Below are 20,080 nucleotides of genomic sequence, written 5' to 3' on the forward strand. Positions count from 1 at the left end.
GCTTGTATGGACACACATAATTGGCTTTACCTTAGTTATTTGCATTTGTGCTAATAGAGACCTTGTCTTTTGGAAGAAGAAAATTACTTGGGCCAATGCTTCAGCCTCTCAACTAAATGCCTTGACTTCAGAAGAGTTTTAAATACTCCTTGGAAATGGGGGCAGGTGAACTTTCTTAAAAGCAGGTATAGCTTACGATGTTTAGAAAGTATAGTGGTAGGAAAATTAATTTTGTGCTACATGTCATGTTGGAGGTGTGTGTGCTTAAGAATATGGCGATCTTAAGTAAAAAACAGCACTGCTGAACTCATCCATCCCGGTGCCTGTGATGTTACTTTCTATAAATACTTTTTGAAACATGAGAGCTTTGATCTTGTTGCCAAAATAATGTGAGATCCTATAAATTGTCTAATTATAAATGACAGAATTTTAATTTCATTTCACTTTCCCTTTTGTCCTCCCCATCCCGCCCCCCCCCCCCCCAAGAAAAATGGTGTGACTGTATCACTGCGAGTCACGGGATTGAATAAAAGCACACATCATTTCTGCTTGTTGCAGGGAGAACCATGCTGCTGTTCTTCCCCCAGATAACTCATGAGACCCAAGTAGGTTATTCTTTCCTTTACTCTGAACTGGACCAGACGTTCGAACCTGTCAGAAGCTAGGCTAATAAAAGTGGAAGTTCCTTTTCTCAAATAGAGCATGAAGTTTGTTTCTTTAAGTCACTTGTTCAGTGAAAGCTCTCAGTAGAATAGAGGAGGAATTCGGAAATCAGTTTTGCATCTCTTCCTCAAAGACGAATATGATTACTTAATGTATGGAGAGCAATTTAATATTAATTACACTGTGTATATGACACCTTTGATCCTAAAGGTTTTGCTTCAGTGTCATTTCTAACAAAAGTGTTGCATTTTGGAGGGACCGTAATTATAAATGCAGTTCCATGTAGCAGCTCTGTTTTGCACATTTTAAAATTCAGAACCTACCTCTAGGTGGCAGCACCAGATACTTTTTTTTTTTTTTTTCCTGTTTCACGTCAGCCTTCATGAGTTACGGTATAAGCAGTGAAACTTTTAAGTCTCCTGAAACTTTGAAATAAGTTGCTTGTTGACAATTCTGTGAGGATTTGGAGAAATTAATCCATATGTTGATTAAGTTTGGGGCTTGTTGAAGCCTAGATTTTGACCTTTAAAAGAAAGATTCCAGCAGCAGTGATCCTTATTTTTTAACATGACATGTTTTCATAATAAGATTTAATTTAGCCGTCTCTAATTTGCCTGTTGAACCGAAAGTTGTCCACTCAAGAAAATCACTCTTTTATGACATTTTTATATCCAAGTAACTTCTACAAGGATCATTATACACCTACTATGTTAAGGTAATTACCGTGTCCTTTCCTTTTACATTTTTAAAACATAGCAATGTTCTATGACCAAGAATGCTGAGATGAAGCCCCTTCTCTTGAAAAAAGTCAGCATGGGAATAAATCTGAAGTAATTAGCCATGCCACTTGGCTTTGTTATTGCCACGGGGAGATAAGGAATTGGACATTTAAAGTAGAGATTTCAGGGCGCCTTGGTGGCTCAGGCGGTTGAGCGTCCCACTCTTAGTATCGGCTCAGGTCATGGGATTGAGTCCCGCGTCGGGTTCCATGCTGAGCGTGAGCCTGTTTGGGATTCTCTTTCCCTCTGCCACTGTCCCCGACTCGTGCATGCTCTCAATCTCTTTCTAAAATTAAATTAAATTAAGTTAAATTAAATGAAGCCTAGGGAGACCTTTCCCTGCTTCCTTGCTGCAGGTTGGCCGTTTCTGTGCATGTGCGAGACCAGTGTTGTTTCATTCCTTGATTTTTGGATTGTGAAAGAAGCCTGCTGTTGAGAAAACCTGTCTTTATTGTTTTTCCTTTTCCTTTCTTTTTGAATGGTATTGGTCTGAGAAATTGATACATGATGATACCATGAGAGAAAAGGTGAAGTTCCTTTCTCATATTTGTTGATGAAGCAAGAGTTTATGTGAATACATTTGGATTCACAAATAGAGTGTAAGGAATTTACAACAGTTACCATTCAGTTCAGAGAAGAAATGGCCTCATTCCCAGGCATTGTCTTTCATTTTCTCGCTCCTCCTTGTCTTTAAATGGCAAGGTAGATCTTCCCTCACTGTCCACTAATTTGCTGTTTTTCTTAGGGGTTAATTTGTAAAATAAAAAATGTATGGTGAGTCTTGGGGCCAAGTGACCTAGGTTACAGTAATTTATGTCACTAACCAAGAATACTTTTTCAAGTGTTCTTTAAATTTTTTAATGTTTATTTTTGAGAGAGAGAGAGAGAGACAGACAGACAGAATGTGAGTGGGGAAGGGGTAGAGAGAGGGAGACACGGAATCCAAAAGCAGGTTCCAGGCTCTGAACTGTCAGCACAGAGCCCGACATGGTGCTTGAACTCACGAGCTGCGAGATCATGACCTGAGCCAAAGTCGGACACTTAACTGACTGAGACACCCAGGTGCCCCTCAAGTTGTTTTTAATATGTACTCTTTGTTTTTATTGTACAATCAGGTTAGGAAATGCTCATTTTGATGAATTCCTACACAGAACAGCTGTTAACTTGCTATGCAGCATGAACATGTGTTCCGTATATTTTTCCAAATACATAATCTTGAGTGAATATTGTCTAGATTAAATGATGTTCATCCACTATTTTAATTTTTCATTCATACGATATTTATTGAGTGCTTATCACATGATAGGCACCACTGAAAGGGGTTTGTCCTCCAATGTCTGATTTAAACTTCAAAAGTGCCTGGTCAGTGACACTTCCTCCATTTCATAGGTGAGAAAATCGAGACTCAAAGTCCCCGTCTTACTGTTCTTTGTTCAGCGCCTCTCCACTGTCAGTCAGCCTCAAGTGTAGATGGCACTTGAAAACTGACCAAGTAGGATTTAAGATCTTGTCATTGAGTTCTGAATACATCTGTTTGATTATCTACCTATGCAGCAGCTGTTGACAGAGTTAAAACAGTTTTAAGGTATTTTTCAGTATTTCAACTTTTTGCTCAGTGACTTTTATATTTCTTATTTACCTTTGTGCTAAAATAAAGATGATAGCTTTCCTTGAATTTCTAAAAAACCTAGAATTCTTAGGGATTGCTGAAGGGTGATTTCAAGAAAATATTTTAGGATGCAGTGTGTATTAATTATCTTTAAGTGTAAATCCAAATAGTAGATTTTAACAGATATGCTTTGACCAAAGGGAAATTAAATTGGCCTAAAAATGTTTCTTTTCTTTAAATAGTTTGTGGAAACTGGGTAGCATAAACTATACATCAATTGAGTTCTTGTATCATTTTGATTGAAACATGGAAGGTATATTTTGTTTCAAGATTGTTGGGAACGTTTTGGCCTATAGAATGTGTAGATCCATTGTTTTTGCACATATTTTAAATTTCTGAATTCAGAACACCAAAAACCCGTGTCGCGTTTTGTCTCAGATGCTGCTACTGAATTTTAACCACTGAATTAGATTGCACCCTACATGCTGTTAACTACTGAGCCAAGATGGAATCGACCACTGCATTGAAATCAGGGTTAGCACTTGTGTCTGCACTTGAAGGAGTTGTAATAGCATAGAACTTGTTTTCCTTAATGGGATTTTTATTCTCTATTTCAGTCTTAATGGTGATACTTTGATTTTAAGAGATTTTCTTAATAACAGTGCACATTTATTTGAGATTCTCACTGGAACTTTAAGAAGATAGTAAAACCATCCTATAGAAGTAGTTGCTTCTGAACCCAAACGTCTGGGGGCATATCTGCATTGTGTTAGTGCAGTTTACTTGTTTTATTTATTAAAGTAATCTTTTGTAAAGAGAGAAGTCAGTTGTCCATGTGATGTGAGCCTTTGTCTTGAGTTCACATGGTTGTGTATGTGTGTGCAGGAACTTAAAATCATTCCTTTGTGAGTTTTCTTCTTTGGGGTCTTTTTTGTGTACAGGAATTGAAATAATTGTTCCTTTCTAAATTTGTTCCTCTTTTTTCTTTTAACCTTAATAGGACTCGACTCTACCCAGTTTAGAGTTCATCATTACCATAAAGATGAGGAGAATGATGCTCTACTTGGTGGCCCAGCACAGCTCACAGATGAGGAGAAATACAGGGACTGTGAAAGATTCAAATGTCCGTGCCCCACGTGTGGGACAGAGAATATTTACGATAGTGTCTTCGATGGTTCGGTTAGTTGTTTCTTTCTGTTTCTTTTTTTCATTTTGTTAACCAACTAGCATAGAGGTCTTTCCTCCCCACTATATATAAATATACGAAAGGCGGGGCAGGAGGGGGAATGTTGCTTTCATGTGCTTAAAGAATTTTACCATCATCTGAATTCTGCCTTCACAACCTCATTTCTGCTTGAGAACTCTTAGTAGAATGTGCTTAAATATTGTTTTTGGCTTCACTAGAGTACTTGTTTGGCCTTGGTTTTTAAATGGAATCTCTTAAAAATTCTAAAGTATCTTAAAGTATTTTTTATTGTAATTCCTTAATCAGTAACCTGTAATTCCCCATCCCCAGCCCCAATTTATTAAGACTTAGAGCAATATTTGCCTTTATCTTAAATCAAGTTAATGGGAACTAAGTGTTTTTGGAAAATTTTTGTTTATCTTTACACATCCCACTTGCCTCCTTTTTGACAAAGGTACTCTGATTATCTTTTCTGCTGTCTTTGCATGTCAGGCATTGAAAAAGTCACAGGGAGACATTCCTCTCAAGAAGTACTGCCAAAAAATGTATCATTGACCTTGGATCAGAACTTGAAACTTAGCCAATTTACTTGATTCAACTGCAGTGTTATACATGTACTAGCCATGGCAAATGAGTAGGCAGCAGAACTGTGTAAAACCTTGAAACTGAAAGAAAATACATCCTTTATCTAAATTAAAAGTAATTATTTTAAGTTAATTTGGACAAACAGCAGATGTTTTGCATTTTTTTGAATCAAAACAAAGCAGTCTTTGGAAGCAAGTGCAAGGAAGAGGCAGACACAGATCAGCAATACTTGCTAAATCCTTGAGTTTTGCTTCATTACAGCTGTAAATAAGATAGTTAATTGCATGGAGGCTTGACGACTTGCAGATGGGCTAGCTGTGGAAGAGCCGATGTCAAGCTCTAAAATCTCTTCCACCTGGAATTGCTTAGCGTGGCGGGTAGGGTTATGTACCAGATTGGAGCAGGAAACCAAGATGTTTAAGTATCAAGAAGGAAAACACATGCTCCAGAAACCCCAACAGTTTTCCTATATATTATATTTGCTTTGTTTTTGTTTAAAACAAAACAAAACAAGACGTTTTCTGTAACTGCTAATAGTTAATTCTTTCACATTTCTTCTTCTTGCCTTCCATTCCCCCAAATATTTGTCATTTGAGGGGGTGGTAGAGAGGGAGGATTACAGAAATTTTAGGTGTCCTAAGCTGACAATAAGTGATTGCTTTCCATTGCAGTCCTTAATTTTTAGGCTTTCATCTTAAAATTAAGTTGCCAATGTGAAAGCAAACTAATGTCATTAGTGCACTTGCCTTCAGGTTTGGGATGAATAAGCACATATTTAAAACTTTGATCAATATCTCTAAGAAGAACGTTTATTTCCAATAGTGTGACCTCACTGGCATTTTCAGAGGGAAAATTATCCGTAAAGTCTATCATTTATTGAACCTACAAAAAAGAGATTTCAGGGTTTTCCCTTCAACTGTGTGCATTCCGTTATCATGGTGGCAAAAAAGCAGGAGGTTCTTGTGACTCAGGGGATCTTTGAGAGGACAGTAGTTGAGAAAATAGGATTAAAAACTCACCAATAAAATGAATTATGGATATTGTACACCAGGACACCTGTTAGCTTTTAAGCACAAAAAAAACCTTCTCTGGCCTTACAGTAACCTTTTGTGTATTTGTTCTGACTTCTGTAGGGAACTGATATAGAACCCAGCTTGTATCGTTGCAGTAACATCGATTGTAAGGCTTCACCTTTGACCTTTATGGTACAGCTGAGCAACAAATTGATCATGGACATTAGACGTTGCATTAAAAAATACTATGAAGTAAGTATCCACAATGAGTTTCTTACATATGCAACTTACTTAGGTTTGGTACTTCTTTTAAAATAAAACAGTGTGATTTTGTATTACTGGTTTTTTTAGGAAACTAAAATTTTGAGATGACTTTGCAGAAAAAGTACTTGATTTTCTGTGGAACATTACATTTCTGTCACTAATGAGCAGTATTTTAAATAATGAATGTTTGCTTTCAGGAAAAATGAGAATATAATCAGGAAGTGTTTTAGTTTATTGTTACCTAAGTAAGACTAAATTAAATGGCCACTCAGATCTTTGGCCAGAGGACAAAAAAATCAGTATTGCCTGTCTTTGGCAAGTAGAATCATAACATCATGTTTGGTTATTTTAATAACTGTCTCCTAGCTAAGACTTCATGTTTATGTGGTAATCTACACCATTTCATAGCTGTGTTGTCCAAGGAAATCAAAATAAACATATTTTAACTTTAAATGCAATCTGGCATTTTAAAGAGAATGGCTAATTTTTATAAACATATCGTAAGAATGCTAGAGGGGTGAGCTATCTGCATTAGAAAGGCTTTTTTTTTTTAATTTTTGGTTTTAACATTTCATAGGAATGAGGTTTTTTGGTCATCTAAAAATTTCTGTTACATGAAAGCTCAGTGTAACTTTATTTAAAGAAGCTACATTGGCAAGGCATTTCCAAAAAATGCTCAGATTCTATTAGGTAAGACCCATGACTTCATCAGTATCATCCTTTACTTTCTACTTGTGTTTGTTAACATATAATACAGCATTTTCTTCTTTAAAATTGAACTCATGAAATGAAAATTGATTATTAGGTCATCAGGATGAAGAGTAGAAACATAGAGTGTAAGTGTTGTAATTTTGGAGTAGAATAATTTGTATTTGTCAAAAATACCCAAGTAGGTTTGTGTGAAGGTATTTTTAAAATAATAATTATGACTACATTTTGGGAAATCTGAAACATTTTAGTGAATAATCCTGTGCCACACTTAATGAACAGTTGGATGGGAATAAAGGTTATCTGTGGGTTCACATTCCTCAGTAGATGAAATGTTCAGCACATGTAATGTTAGGCCTTTATTTAGCATGAAGAGCCAAAATCAAAACTATTCATCTCCTCATTTACAGACCTCGTTGAGCAGAGCATAATTCTTGACTCTAGGGAAGAATTCTGAGCTTTCTCTCCGTGTTTAGTCTATCAAAATCTTTACCATGGAAATGTTAATACTAGAAGAAACTCATCTCTTGCCTCCCCTAAGAAAGGACAATCTGTTTTGACTAAGTTGAGAATATACAGAAAAGGAATCTTCTATATAGTTAGCAACCTGCTCTCACAGAAAGATCGATTTCTAACTGAATTGTATGGCTGGTGGTGGTGGTGGGTATATGAATATTTTCCAAGCTAAATAACTTATATAGGCATTCAGACTTTTAACCCAACGTTTCTGTAGTTTTTGTAGCTTCTGTAGTATTTGCTTTAATTGTCTTGTCTACCAGCCATCTCAACAACAAATAACAGTTTCCCTCTAGTTAAGTGCCCACTTGATTGATTTTTCTAAGGGATGTCTAATTAAAATACCCAAATAATCACTCCCGAAGTTGAATATTGGTACGACTGTCCTCAAAATTAGGAACGTATTTCTCTACTTGCTGATCTTAGTCATATGTAATTGCATGGGAGAGAAAGAAATCCATTTATTCGTTCTTTTTATGGCCCCATGCTGAACTAATGTCTTAAATAGTCTCATGATTAGAGCTTTTATACAGAATGCTCAAACACCTCTAGATTCTACTTCACTGTAGACTGTTCTCTTTTTCCTGTCCCCACACTTAAAGGAACTTCTGCTGATGGAGGGACGTGGTGTTGAGTTTCTTTTGTTATTCTGCCTCACGTGCTACTGGTGACAGTTAGTTCAGTGTGATATATGGTAGCGATGGCCATCCAGCTGGAGATTAATAACTGTACTGGAGACAAGGATATTGGTAATAAGTACTGAGATAAAGTGACTGTTTTCTGAAGCTAATGACCAAAAAGGTTTCTTCCTGTTTCACAAGCTAAATACTACCACTGCGCATAAAAGTTGTCCATGGACTGAGAACAAGAGTCCATATTGTTTTTCATTTTTGTCTTAGAATCACTGCAGGGGGAGTACAACCTACATTAAGAAAGGAAGCCATCTCCGTAGGTGAGGAGCTTTAGGAAGACAGTGGAAGAGTGTGGTACTTGACCAAATGCTACCTGCCCAGGAACATAGTTCTAGGTTATCAAGAAATCAGGTTGTCAAAAACAAAGGGACAGAAGTCAGGGTAACAATATATGCTTCTAAATCGCTTTTCAAAAAAATACATCACATACCCTGTTAGTTTCTGTCATGAATAAATGGTGCTGACTGAATAAATGTGTAACATTCAAAATTCTGCATATCTGAGAATCTATATCATTTAATGTCTTAGTATCGTTTACTTCCGTGGAGAATTTCTCTTCACCACATAGCAGTGATTGTATCCCTCGAACTCTTAATTTCCTAGGACATTTACATTTCAGTGTACATTAGAAATCCAAAAAGCGTCAAGTAAGAATATTAAATACATTAATTGCCTAGGAGGAAAACAACTCTAGTGCTTTATCCCAGGACCTGATGGAAACATTGAAAGACTTGGAGGTATCACAGAAAGCTCTAATTCACAGTTTATTTTGTGCCCTGGTCCTTGTTGGTTCCTCTATACAAAGTTAAAATTGAACTGGTATTTTTTTGAAAATCACAAAAAGCCCATTTAAAGACGATATCTCTGAGCTTTTAAGGATGTTTTTGAAAGACTCAATTTTACAGTGAAAAATTGATATGTGTTTCCTCTCCCCTTAAATTCTGCTCCAGAAGAGCAAATACATACATGCGCGCGTGCGCGCGCGTGCACACACACACACACACACACACACAGACACACGCACACGCACATAAAGGGAGAGAAACACTAGCTAATCTAAATTGGGAAATGAAGAGGGCTTTTTTTAAGCATGAAAATTTCATCATCTTGTCAGCTGGCAGAATGCCTGCTGTGTGGATTCACAAAGGCTAAGAATTACACTTTCATGAAATTTTCCTCACTAACTGCCCTGGTTAATTTGAAAGATAACCCACTGTTCGAATTCATTCCTCAGTTGGGCGGTGCAGGTTTTATCTTTGATCTGACAAAGCATTTGTGTTAATCGTTTTGGCCCTCCACTAGACACTCTTGGGATTGTGCTTTTACAATAAATGTGTCTGTGATAGCTCTTTAGTCTATTATACTTACAATAGATCCATAGAACTGGTAATTAATTCTCCACTGCTTTGGAAATGGGAAGAATAGGTGTAGCTCTGTCAAGTGCTGCCGGGAAGTTTGTTTAGCTGGTTCATGTTTGAAGTGTTCTCCTCGGCTGTCCATGAAGTAGCCACCGAAGAGAGTCTGAGATTGAGTTGCGGTCTACCCTGAAGACTTCCTGATAAATGGGAAATCTGACCCCTCTTGCTACCTGGGAAGGGTATAGTGGGTCATTTACTTTCCTCTCAAGTACTGTTAGTTATAATATTCATTGAACCCTTATTTTAATACTTAAAAGAGCCATTTGTTTCTAAAGGTGCATTGTCAACTGAAATCCATTCCTAAATTCTCCCTGATGACTTGCTTATGCAGGTTTTAGAGTTCCGGTGGGACAACACAGATCCCTCACCAGCCTTGTAGCCCTTCTAGCCGCTTGTAAAGGAGTATTACTTACAGCACTTGACCGTGGTTTTTTAATGTAAAGGTGTTGCCGGCCCTCCGTCTAGAAAACATAACTTGGAACAACTAGTCACTGCCATGCATATGATGACTGTCAGTTGCTTGGATCAGAAATTGGTGGTTGGATTCCTTAGAAATTTGCTTTTGGTCTTACAGTTTTAGAATCTTCCTAAAGGAAGCTTTCTGAGGACGGGCTGTGCTTTATTGTGTGGTTCACCTGTGATCTCTGCCACAGCCCCTTGCTCTCAGTAGTATGTATATTTTAGTGGTTAGTAACCAAAGGAACCAATAAAAGGTTACACTTGCATGTGTTTCCTTTAAATTCTTTTCTTACAGTGCTGTCATACTAGAAGGTTTATTGGTAGTATACAAGATTCTCAGGTTAACACAAAATGCCACATCAAATAAAATCATGAGAACATTGACAAAGTTGTTTACTCTGTCTTCCATTTTCTATGTCACCGATTACTCCTGATTTCATTATATGCTGATCTGCAACCTCATAGCTTTACTTTCTTTTCTCCCCAAAGTATCCGGCAAAGAGGCATCAGAGCAGAAATATCTTCATCATGGTGCAAAATCACATCATGCAGGAAAGTACTCATTGTCCCGATAGCAGTCTTACGCTGCCCTCTGCTTCCTCTCGCGCTCCCACTTTTCCCTGATTTTTTCCCTTTTACTCCTTAGTATATTAATTGTGGCATAAGTCACGTTTAAAAAATGTCTTTTGGACCTACCTTTTTGAGGAATTCCAACTATAACGTCCAGTGTCAGTTGCCTCATGATGCAGAGACTTTGTTAACCTCACATGTGGAAGCACCTAGTAGAGAAGGGAGTGCGCTCGACCACCGATGCTGAGCGTCAGTGTGGTGGCTGTCGGTGCCTCTGAGAGATGGCACATGTCTGGGAAGTGGAGTGGGATGTTTTGTAGTATGTGAAGAACCCATGGTAAACTGGGTTTTTTTTTTCCATCTTTACAAAGAAATAAAAGCCTTTTAGTTTTGGAATGGATATGCATTTCTTGAAGACAAAATTAATGACAACCACCACAAATAACGTTAAGGGAGACATTGAGTCGGAGGTACCTTTTATTAAAAGTGCAAGGAGAACTTGGTGAAATATTGGTTAAACTATTTTTTCCAGCACAATATGTACTCATTCAGAGTCACAGACGACAGAGTCCATGGTGTTCCACTGTGCTTGACGAAAGAGCATTTCTTGAGGAATACGCAGAACTTGAGGAATTAATAAATCTGAGAAATGAGAGAGCAAGCAGCCTCCTGCCCTGCCGTGCCCCCCCCCCCGCCCCGTGTAAATCACCAACATGGCTACTCTCATTTCTCTTGCAAATGTAGCAGCGTGTCATGACAGAGCTCTGTTGTGCAGGTGGATCCAAGGGTTGTAGAGCCATGCGGTGATGTTCAGTAACTCTCTCCTGTTCCGCTGCAAATATTTGGTGTTCAATAACCCTCAAAATTTCTCATTTCCTACCTGTGGTGATGCGGGCTGTTAGTTTTTAGGTTAGCGCTTGCAATATGCAGTAGTGTCACAGGTATGTGAGTTCAAATAGTTTAAACTCTCAGCACTACTGGAATTCCTGTTTATTTTCTGGCCTCTGCGTTTATATTTAGAACGTTTAAAAAGGATAAATTGGGTTTCTTTTTTGTAAAGACTCTTAACAGCATAATTATAAGTGGTGCAGAAGGCACGCAAGGAAGCAGTACATCTCCACCCCGTTCATTCAGCTTTGCACGCAGCCGAGTCCGTGCTGCCCAGCAGTGCTGGGAGAAGGATCGTTTCTGGAGGAATCCATAAAACGCATCCTAAATCTCATTAAAACAAAACAAAAAAGAACATAATGAGAATTAATGTTTCTTCTTGCTCCCCACCATTTGACAAGCCAAGCATACATTTACACCACGGACACCAATCACATTTTTTAAATGTGGTATTCGAAGCCCCAGGCCCATCGGTGGAGTGTTAGTGTGTTTTTATTAGTGGGTGGCTTATTTTTCTTAGGTACGAATATCAAGCAAGGTGATTTTTGAGTCACATATAACATGTCGCTACTATGCCATGGTGGGTTCTCACAGAAAAACTAAGAAATGGAATTTGGTGGTGGTTGGAGTAGAATGTCACTTTAAGCAAATTTATTGTTGTACAAATCTAAGTGAATAATTGGTCTAATATAATCCCCTGAGACATGCCAAAAGCAGCTTACCAGGGTATGAATATCAGCTATTATAAAAGATTTCTCAAAAGCAAATTGGATCAGATAGAGCCTTATATGCCACCCGACTCGTCCCTCATAGAAGAACCATTTACATGTACTCTTTAGTTAGCACAGCACCTCTTTATCTTTGGTTTCATTTCATCTTAATCTTGTGGCATGGATCCTGTCCGGGAAGGCTCAGAACCAGAGCATGATTTTGAGGAACTCACAGGAGACCCACACCAAATTCTGAGGTGCTCTGACTGCAGGGAACAGTGTTGTGTATCACGGACTGACCCTGAAGCTGCCTGCATGATTTGAGCTCGGACCACAGCTCCTGCCTTGCCCATGCCTTTCCCTACGTTTGCATATTCTTTCTCCTGAGGTTTTGGTTTTTTTGGTTTTTTTTGTTTTGGCCCAGGTGGGGGCAGGTACAGCCATGGCCCTTGCCTGTCCTTTCGTTGTGTTCCGCAAGTTGAGCCCGTCATTCTGTCAGTCTTGAGACCATCTGCTGCTAGCCTCACAATAGACTGTGCGGTTTGTACTCAAACACCTAGGTCAGGGTTCCTGTCTAGTCGCTTGCCTGTTGTGTGACTTGGGCTAGTTGCTGAGCTTCCGCAAGGCACAGTTTCATTCTCCTGTGAAGCGATGGTCATGGTACCTGCTGTGTAAGTTCATACAGAGGACTGTCTGGGAGGATGCATTTAAAGTGCTTAGAGAGTGCCTGGAGTGCACATTATTTTTTAATTTATTTTTTAAATTCATTTATTTATTTTGAGAGAGGGAGAGGGACGACGCTAGTAGGGAGGGGCAGAGACAGGTGGAGACAGAGCATCCCAAGTAGGTTCCTGTGGTGCCAGCGCAGAACCTGATGCAGGGCTTGAACCCACAAAACCACGAGATCATGACCTGAGCTGAAACCAAGAGTCGGATGCTTAACTGACTGAGCCCTCAGACACCCCTGGAGTGCACATTATTAGCACTTGTTATTCCGTCCTGAGATATGGTGGGTGAACATGGCTCACTTGTGTTCCTGCATATGGTCAGAACCCCCAGAGATTCAGACCTGGGCTGGGGCCTCACCGCCTGTTCAGAGGTGTCCATTAGAAGCTTTTGTCCTCTTGCTGCCTTGCCTCAACCATCCAGTTCAGAATGATTCTACACCACGCTTCTTCTTGGCTCTCCCTGCAGTTGGCCACTGTGGTAATTCGTTTTTCAGTGTTGTTACATAGGATCCTAAAGTGAGCCTTAGGAACAGACACTAATAAAGGCAGCTTGAGGAAGTGATTAAAAGCAAGGAAAGGACACTAGACCCCGACTTCGGGTCCCAGCACTCGGTATTGTGTTCACCCTGATACGTGCTCAGAAAGATGCTACGAAATGGGTTCATGATATATTCGGAGACATTGGTGGTGCTATCAAGTGATTCTGTAAAGTCACGATACCATCAGGCCTGTGACCGTACTGGGGGACCGTCCAGCATTCTGCCCAGTATATATGGTAAGACATCTGTTCACGAATAACCGGTTGCTCACCATCTTCACTGTAGTCACCCTTCCGGGAGGAGGCCGCACAGGCCCCAGGCATTAGCATTGGCGGGTAGGCCAGGCCGCGAGGCTGACTGGGGTGAGAGTCCAAAAGCTGATTATAGCCCCCCAGCAAAGGGCTAGCCCAGCAGCTGAAGGGAAGCCTGGGGTTTCAGCAACTTGTGATACGGTTCGCCTCCTCTGAAGGGAAAATTGGAGGTTTTTTGAAATGCTGAGGAAATGCCATAGGAGTTGTCACATATCTGAAAACAAGCAGGTAAAAGCAGCAAACTGCTTGTGCCAAAACAGTAGAATTCCTTTCTTCAGTTTGATTTCTCTAACCTTGTATATTTAGGAAAAACTCCACTTGAGGTCTAACTCCAGTCGTCTAGAGCTCCTGTCTTGTAGTAGAGTAAGAAATTGAACCAGAACAGATTTCACTTAACCTTTCAAAAGTGAGATTTTCACACCGTTGACCTTCTGGACTTCAAGGAGCAAAACAGAACTACGTGTTTTCTGCTGCACATGTAAACGAGAGAGGGAGGAGAGCGCCTCAAACAACGGATGTCTCATGTTTGGTTTTCCTAGAAAGCGTATGTTGCGGTTAACATGTGGAAATGGATAGTTAAAGATACAAATATCCGCATCATGCCATCTCGCTTAGCGTTCTGTTGAAAGGAATAACCCTGTAACTGTTCATGAGGGAGTTAATTTAGCTGCCTTTCAGAGACACTAGAGAAAAATTCTCAAAGCCTAGATTCTGAAAAACAATACTAATAAAAATTAGAGCACCAGTGTTGTATTTTATTTTTATATATATTTTTAAATGTTTATTTATTTTTGAGGGTGAGAAAGAGTGTGAGCAGGGGAGGAGCGGAGAGAGAGGGAGACACAGAATCTGAAGCAGGCTCCAGGCCCTGAGCTGTCAGCGCCAGAGCTCGACGCGTGGCTCAAACTCATGAACTGGGATTTCATGACCTGAGCCGAAGTCAGGTGCTCAACCGACTGAGCCACCCAGGCGCCCTTGAGCACCAGTGTTTTGTAATTGATGGGTACTGGTTTGTTTTGTGCTTCGTGTAAGTCAGGAGTGGCTTTACCATATGCTTATACCAACGCTATAATGTGTTGGTCTCAGTTTGATCTTGAAAAGCAGTATGTAAGTTTTTGTCCTGTTCAGAACTCACCTCGGGGCACTTGGCTCAGTCACTTAAGCACCCACCTCTTGATTTCCGCTTGGGTCATGATCTCTCACTCGTGAGATTGAGCCACGTATCAGACTCAGCACTGAGTGTGGAGCCTTCTTGGGATTCTCTCTCCCCCTCTCTCTGTGCCCCTTCCCCATTTGTGCTCTTTCTCTCTCGAAATAAATAAATAAAAGAAAGATGTTTTTAAAAACTCATCTGACTCTTGGCACCCCCTCAAAAAAAATTTTTTTTTAACTCTGCTGCAGCATATTATAAGTCAGGTGGCTGATTTTGTGAAGTACACCATCCTGCTTGTTTGCTGAAAGTCCCTGGCCTCATTTATGCTGCATAGGTGCTCAGGCTCTTTGGCTCTTTGAGAGGCTCTTCAGGCTGCTGGGAACCTAGATGTTTTGCTAGCCTAGGTCTCAGGAGCTCTTGGCCAGGGTAGCAGGCCATCAGTGTGCATCCACCAGCAAAGAATGTCCAAAAATTGTGCCAGGAAAATAACCCAAACTAACCCATATCCCGGGATCTATGTCCATATGTATACTAAGAATTTAGAAACCATGTGGATGGCATCATAGGTCATCTTAGGATAATTTCTCTCAACTATAGCTTTCTGTCTAGTGATATTCAAGAGCCACTGCTTTTAGGGACTGATCAGCAAAGAAAGATCAAAGGACAACCTGGATTCAAGAAAGGCCCGCTTAAAATTTCACAGCAAATTAGACTCTCATGCTGATGAGTATATGCAGTGATATAGCACAGTGGTTTTCAAACCTTTTGGTCTGTGGAACCCTGTACACTCTTAAATTTCTGAGGATGCCAAAGCATTTTCATTTATGTAGGTTATATGTATTCACATTTACTCGATTTTAAATTAAAACTGACACATTTACAAAGTATTAACTCCTTTATAAGTAACAATGAACCTACTCTATAACAACATTTATGAAAAAATAACTATTACAAGGCAAAATAATTTAGTAAGAACAGTAGCATTGTTTTACATTGTTTTGGGTTTTTGTTTTTTGTTTTTTGTTTTTTTTGTTTTTTTGTTTTTTTTGCAAATCTCTTCAGCATCTGGCTTAGAAGTCAGCTGAATTCTCATATCTGCTTCTGCATCCAGTCAGTTGGAATATGTTATTTTGTCAGGAGTATATGAAGAAAATTTGGCTTGCCACAGATACGTAGTTTGAAAATGTAGGAGTATTTTAATAGCCTTTTCCATTAATTGTGGGTATGGTATTCTCTTTTGTCCCTATACCAAACCTTGTAATGTGGTGGTTTCTTACAGGTTATTTTCAGTGTGGAATCTGAAACCATACCAATAAACTTTTTGTACTCTACTGTTCAAAAATCCATTATCTTGAATGGCATATGGTATATGACACTCTATTTCTGCTTTCCAAGTATGCAACTTTTTGGGGTGAGTGGTATTGGTTCATTTTGAAAATGTATCTTTAAATTTAGGTACAGTAAAATTCACTCTTGCGTGTACAGTTCTCAGTGTTGACAAATGCGCAGAGTTGTGTAACCGCTACCACAGTCAAGATATGGAACATTTCCGTCACCCATATCCCTTTCCCATAATTACCGTATGCTTCTTCTGTGAGTTACGCTTTTAAAATCAGTTCCTTTAGGTGGCTATCTTATCTTGGTCAGTACCACTTTTGCTTACAAAGCACCATATTTCCTGTCCTTCTCTTCCATCTGGGATCCACCATAGCGAATGTGTTGCCATTCCCAGAGATGTGCAAGATGAAACTTTGTAATGTGTGTGTTTCTTTGCTTAGCTAGGGTTGGGTAGGTACTTGATCTGTGAATATAAAATGAAATACTAAGGGCAATTCCCACAAAGAATGCTGGAGAAAAGTTCTGACATTTCCATTGGAAATTTTAGCTATGAGGATTTGGGAAAGAAAATGAAGTGATATCTTCAGTCGTTACTTTTCTTGCAATGAGTCATGAAGACAACCTTAACATCATGAGCAGCAGTTCAGCACGCAAGTAATTATGTTCACTGTCCCAGCTTTCTAGAAACTAGACCTAGGTCTTGAACCACTTAAAAGGATCACTTAACTTTCCTATATTCAAATATGCATTCATTTTTTTTTCAAATATGCATCCATTTCAACCCACCCACATCTATAGCAGAGTTTGTTGTTTTACAAATTCTAGCACATTGTTAGATTCATGTAACCACCACCACCACAATCAGGAATCAGAATAATTCCAGTGACCCCAAAACTCCCTCTTGCTGTCCTTTTCTAGTCACCTGTCCTCCCACCCTGACTCTGGCAGCTATATCTGTTCTTGTCACTATAGTTCTGTCTTGTCAAGGTCATACGGGTGAGAATTCTATGGTACACCGCCTTCAAGACTGCCTTCTTTCACCTAGTTCCTTTTATTGCTGGCTATTATGCCATTGTATGTATCAGTTTATTTGATCCATTCACCCACTGAAAGGTGTTTCCAGTTTTTGGCAATTATGAATGCAGCTGCTATAAACATTTGTGTATAGGGTTTTCTGTGAGGGTATGTTTTCATTCTTTTAGCATAAATACATTAGCAGATTTGCTGGCTAAAAGTGTATGTTTACTCTTTTAAGACACTGTCAAACTGTTTTTCAGAATAGTTATACCATTTTTCATTCCCACCAGCAGCATATTATAAAATGAGTTCCAGTTTCTAGGTCTCCTCACTGACACTTGGTATTGTTGGCATTTTTTATTATAGCCATCCCAATAGGTGTGGTGGTATCTCATGATGATTTTAATTTGCAGTTCCCTGATGGTTAGTGGTTTTATATTCATCCTTGTATTTTTCAACCTGTTGATATGTTTATTTGCCACTCTTACATCATCTTAGGCAAAGTGTCCAAGTTTTTCCCCGTTTTTTATTTGGATTGTTTGTTTTATTACTGTTAGGTTTTCAGGGTTTTCTTACATATTCTAGATACAGGTTCTTTGTTGGATATGTGATATGCAAATATTTTCTCCCAGTCTCTAGCTTGTCTTTTCATTCCCTTAAATGTGCATTTCACAGGACAAAACTTTTAAATTTTGAGGAAGTCCAGTATGTCATTTTTTCATTTTATACATCATGCTTTTTGGTCTTGTCTACAAACTCAGATTTTACATCTAGATCTCTGATCCATTTTGAGTTCATTTCTGTTTAAGTTGAGGCTTAGGACAAGTGGGTTTTTTTTTTTTTTTTGGACTATATAATCCAATTGTTCCCACACAACTTACTAAAAAGACTTGTTTCTCCACATTGGATTGCTTCTGTATTCTGTGTTTATTCCTTTAGTAACACCACAGACTTGATTACTGTAGCTTTATAGAAAGAATTAGGTAGTGTGATTTTCCATCTTATTTTTTTCAAAAATGCTTTAGCTCTTCTAGTTCTTTTCCCTTTCCATAGAAGTTCAGTCAGTTTGTGTTTATCAACAAAAATTCCTGCTGAGATTTTTCTTGGAAGTGTGTTAAATCTATATATTACTTTGGGGGGAATTGATCTCTTTATTATGTTGAGTCTTCCAATCCATGAACATGGTATGTATCTCCATTTATTTAGGCCTTTTTTTTTTTTTCTTTCATTAGCATTTTGTAGTTTTCAGCATTCAGGTCAGGTATATGTTTTGCTAGGTTTATACTTAAGGAGTTTGTTTTGGAGAAAGTTTTTTTAAATTTTGTTTTCCAATTTCTTAGTATATCAAAATACAGTTGTGTAATTTTTCATTCTGCTATTTCTGTAGTTCAGAGAATCACAGGTGAATCAGCTGGTTCTCAAAAATACTGAGGGCTCATGAAACGTTAAAAATATATAAATGCATAGTTAATATGCAGCCCTTAAAATTTATTTTATAAATCTTTATTTTTGGCTCTAATATTTGGCTACAGAATACTGTTGAGTTTTTAAAAACACCAGCTTAAAGAGTGTCACGTAGGGGCATTTGGGTGGCTCAATCAGTTAAGCATCTGACTTAAGCGACAGGTCATGATCTCACATTTCATGAGGTCGAGCCCCGCGTCAGGCTCTGTGCTGATGGCTCAGAGCCTGGAGCCTGGTTTAAATTCTGTGTCTGCTTCTCTCTCTGCTTCTCCCCTGCTCACGTTGTGTGTGTCTCTCTCTCACAAATATAAATAAACCTTAAAAAAAATTTTTTTTTAATGAAGAAAGGGGTGCCTGGGTGGCTCAGTGGGTTTAAGCGTCCGACTTTGGCTCAGGTCATGATCTCACGGTTTGTGAGTTCCAGCCCCACGTCGGGCTCTGTGCTGACAGCTTGGAGCCTGGAGCCTGCTTCGGATTCTGTGTCTCCTTCTCTCTCTGTCCCTCCCCCATGTGTGCTCTGTTTCTGTCTGTCAAAAATAAAAAATGTAAAATAAGAAAAAAAATTTTTAAATAAATAAAAACAAAAAAGAGTGTCATGTAAAATATGTGTGTATGTGTGTGCATGCACATGCTTAGATTTCTAGAAGGATGTTTCCCATATGTCAACAGTCATGTCTGAATGGCGAAAAGTTCAGCTGATTTTTATGTTTTTTATATTTTCTCTTTTTGAAGATTTCACAATAAGCATGTATCGTTTTCATTAGAACAGTGAAGCTGCTGGGGCGCCTGGGAGACTCCGTCGGTTAAGCAAGCATCTGGCTCTTGGTTTTAGGTCAGGTCATGATCTCATGGGTTTGTTAGTTCAAACCCTGAGATGAGCTCTGTGCTGACAATTCAGAGCCTGCTTGGAATTCTCTTTTGCTCCCTCTCTCTCTCTGCCCCTCCCCCACTCATTTGTGTGCTCTCCCTCTAAATAAATAAATAAATAAATAAATAAATAAATAAATAAATAAATATTTTTTTAAAAAGAACAATGAAGCTGCTTAAAGGAGAAAAGAAAAATGAAGCAATGAATTTTAATATAGTCCTTTTTAATAAATGAAATGGAACAGACTCCAGTCCTATTTGAGAATCAAGTACTTGCATCTTAGAAATCTTGATGTTGCCCCAGCCATTTAAAAACCCTAAATATTTTTATGAAAACCAAGGGAACATTTTAAGAAAAATAAGACATTCTGAAAATGCTGTGTTTGGAATTTTTCATCATGGCATTTTTTTTTCTGAAGTTTTATTTTTAAGTAATCTTCACATCCATTGTGGGGGCTTGAATTTACAACTCTGAGATGAAGAGTTGCATGCTCCTCCGATTGAGCCAGCCAGGCATCCCCATTTCTTTTTTATTATATACTTGTCTCTGTATTAAGCAGAAACAGTGGATCTTAGTCTTGATTGTTCATTAGAATCACCCGA

At 38.8% G+C, this 20,080-nt stretch overlaps 1 protein-coding gene across 1 annotated transcript in view; it reads left to right on the top strand.

The window, feature by feature from the left end:
* The window catches only part of POLA1 (DNA polymerase alpha 1, catalytic subunit), a 299,598-nt gene that overhangs the window by 143,021 nt on the left and 136,497 nt on the right, over positions 1 to 20,080 (top strand). Inside the window, exons 33-34 of the mRNA XM_043570717.1 lie at positions 4,052 to 4,230; positions 5,956 to 6,087. Of these exons, the coding sequence (XP_043426652.1) occupies positions 4,052 to 4,230; positions 5,956 to 6,087 (311 nt within the window). The remainder of the gene's footprint in view (positions 1 to 4,051; positions 4,231 to 5,955; positions 6,088 to 20,080) is intronic.

Source organism: Prionailurus bengalensis, chromosome X, assembly GCF_016509475.1.
Source record: "Prionailurus bengalensis isolate Pbe53 chromosome X, Fcat_Pben_1.1_paternal_pri, whole genome shotgun sequence".
NCBI lineage: Eukaryota > Metazoa > Chordata > Mammalia > Carnivora > Felidae > Prionailurus > Prionailurus bengalensis.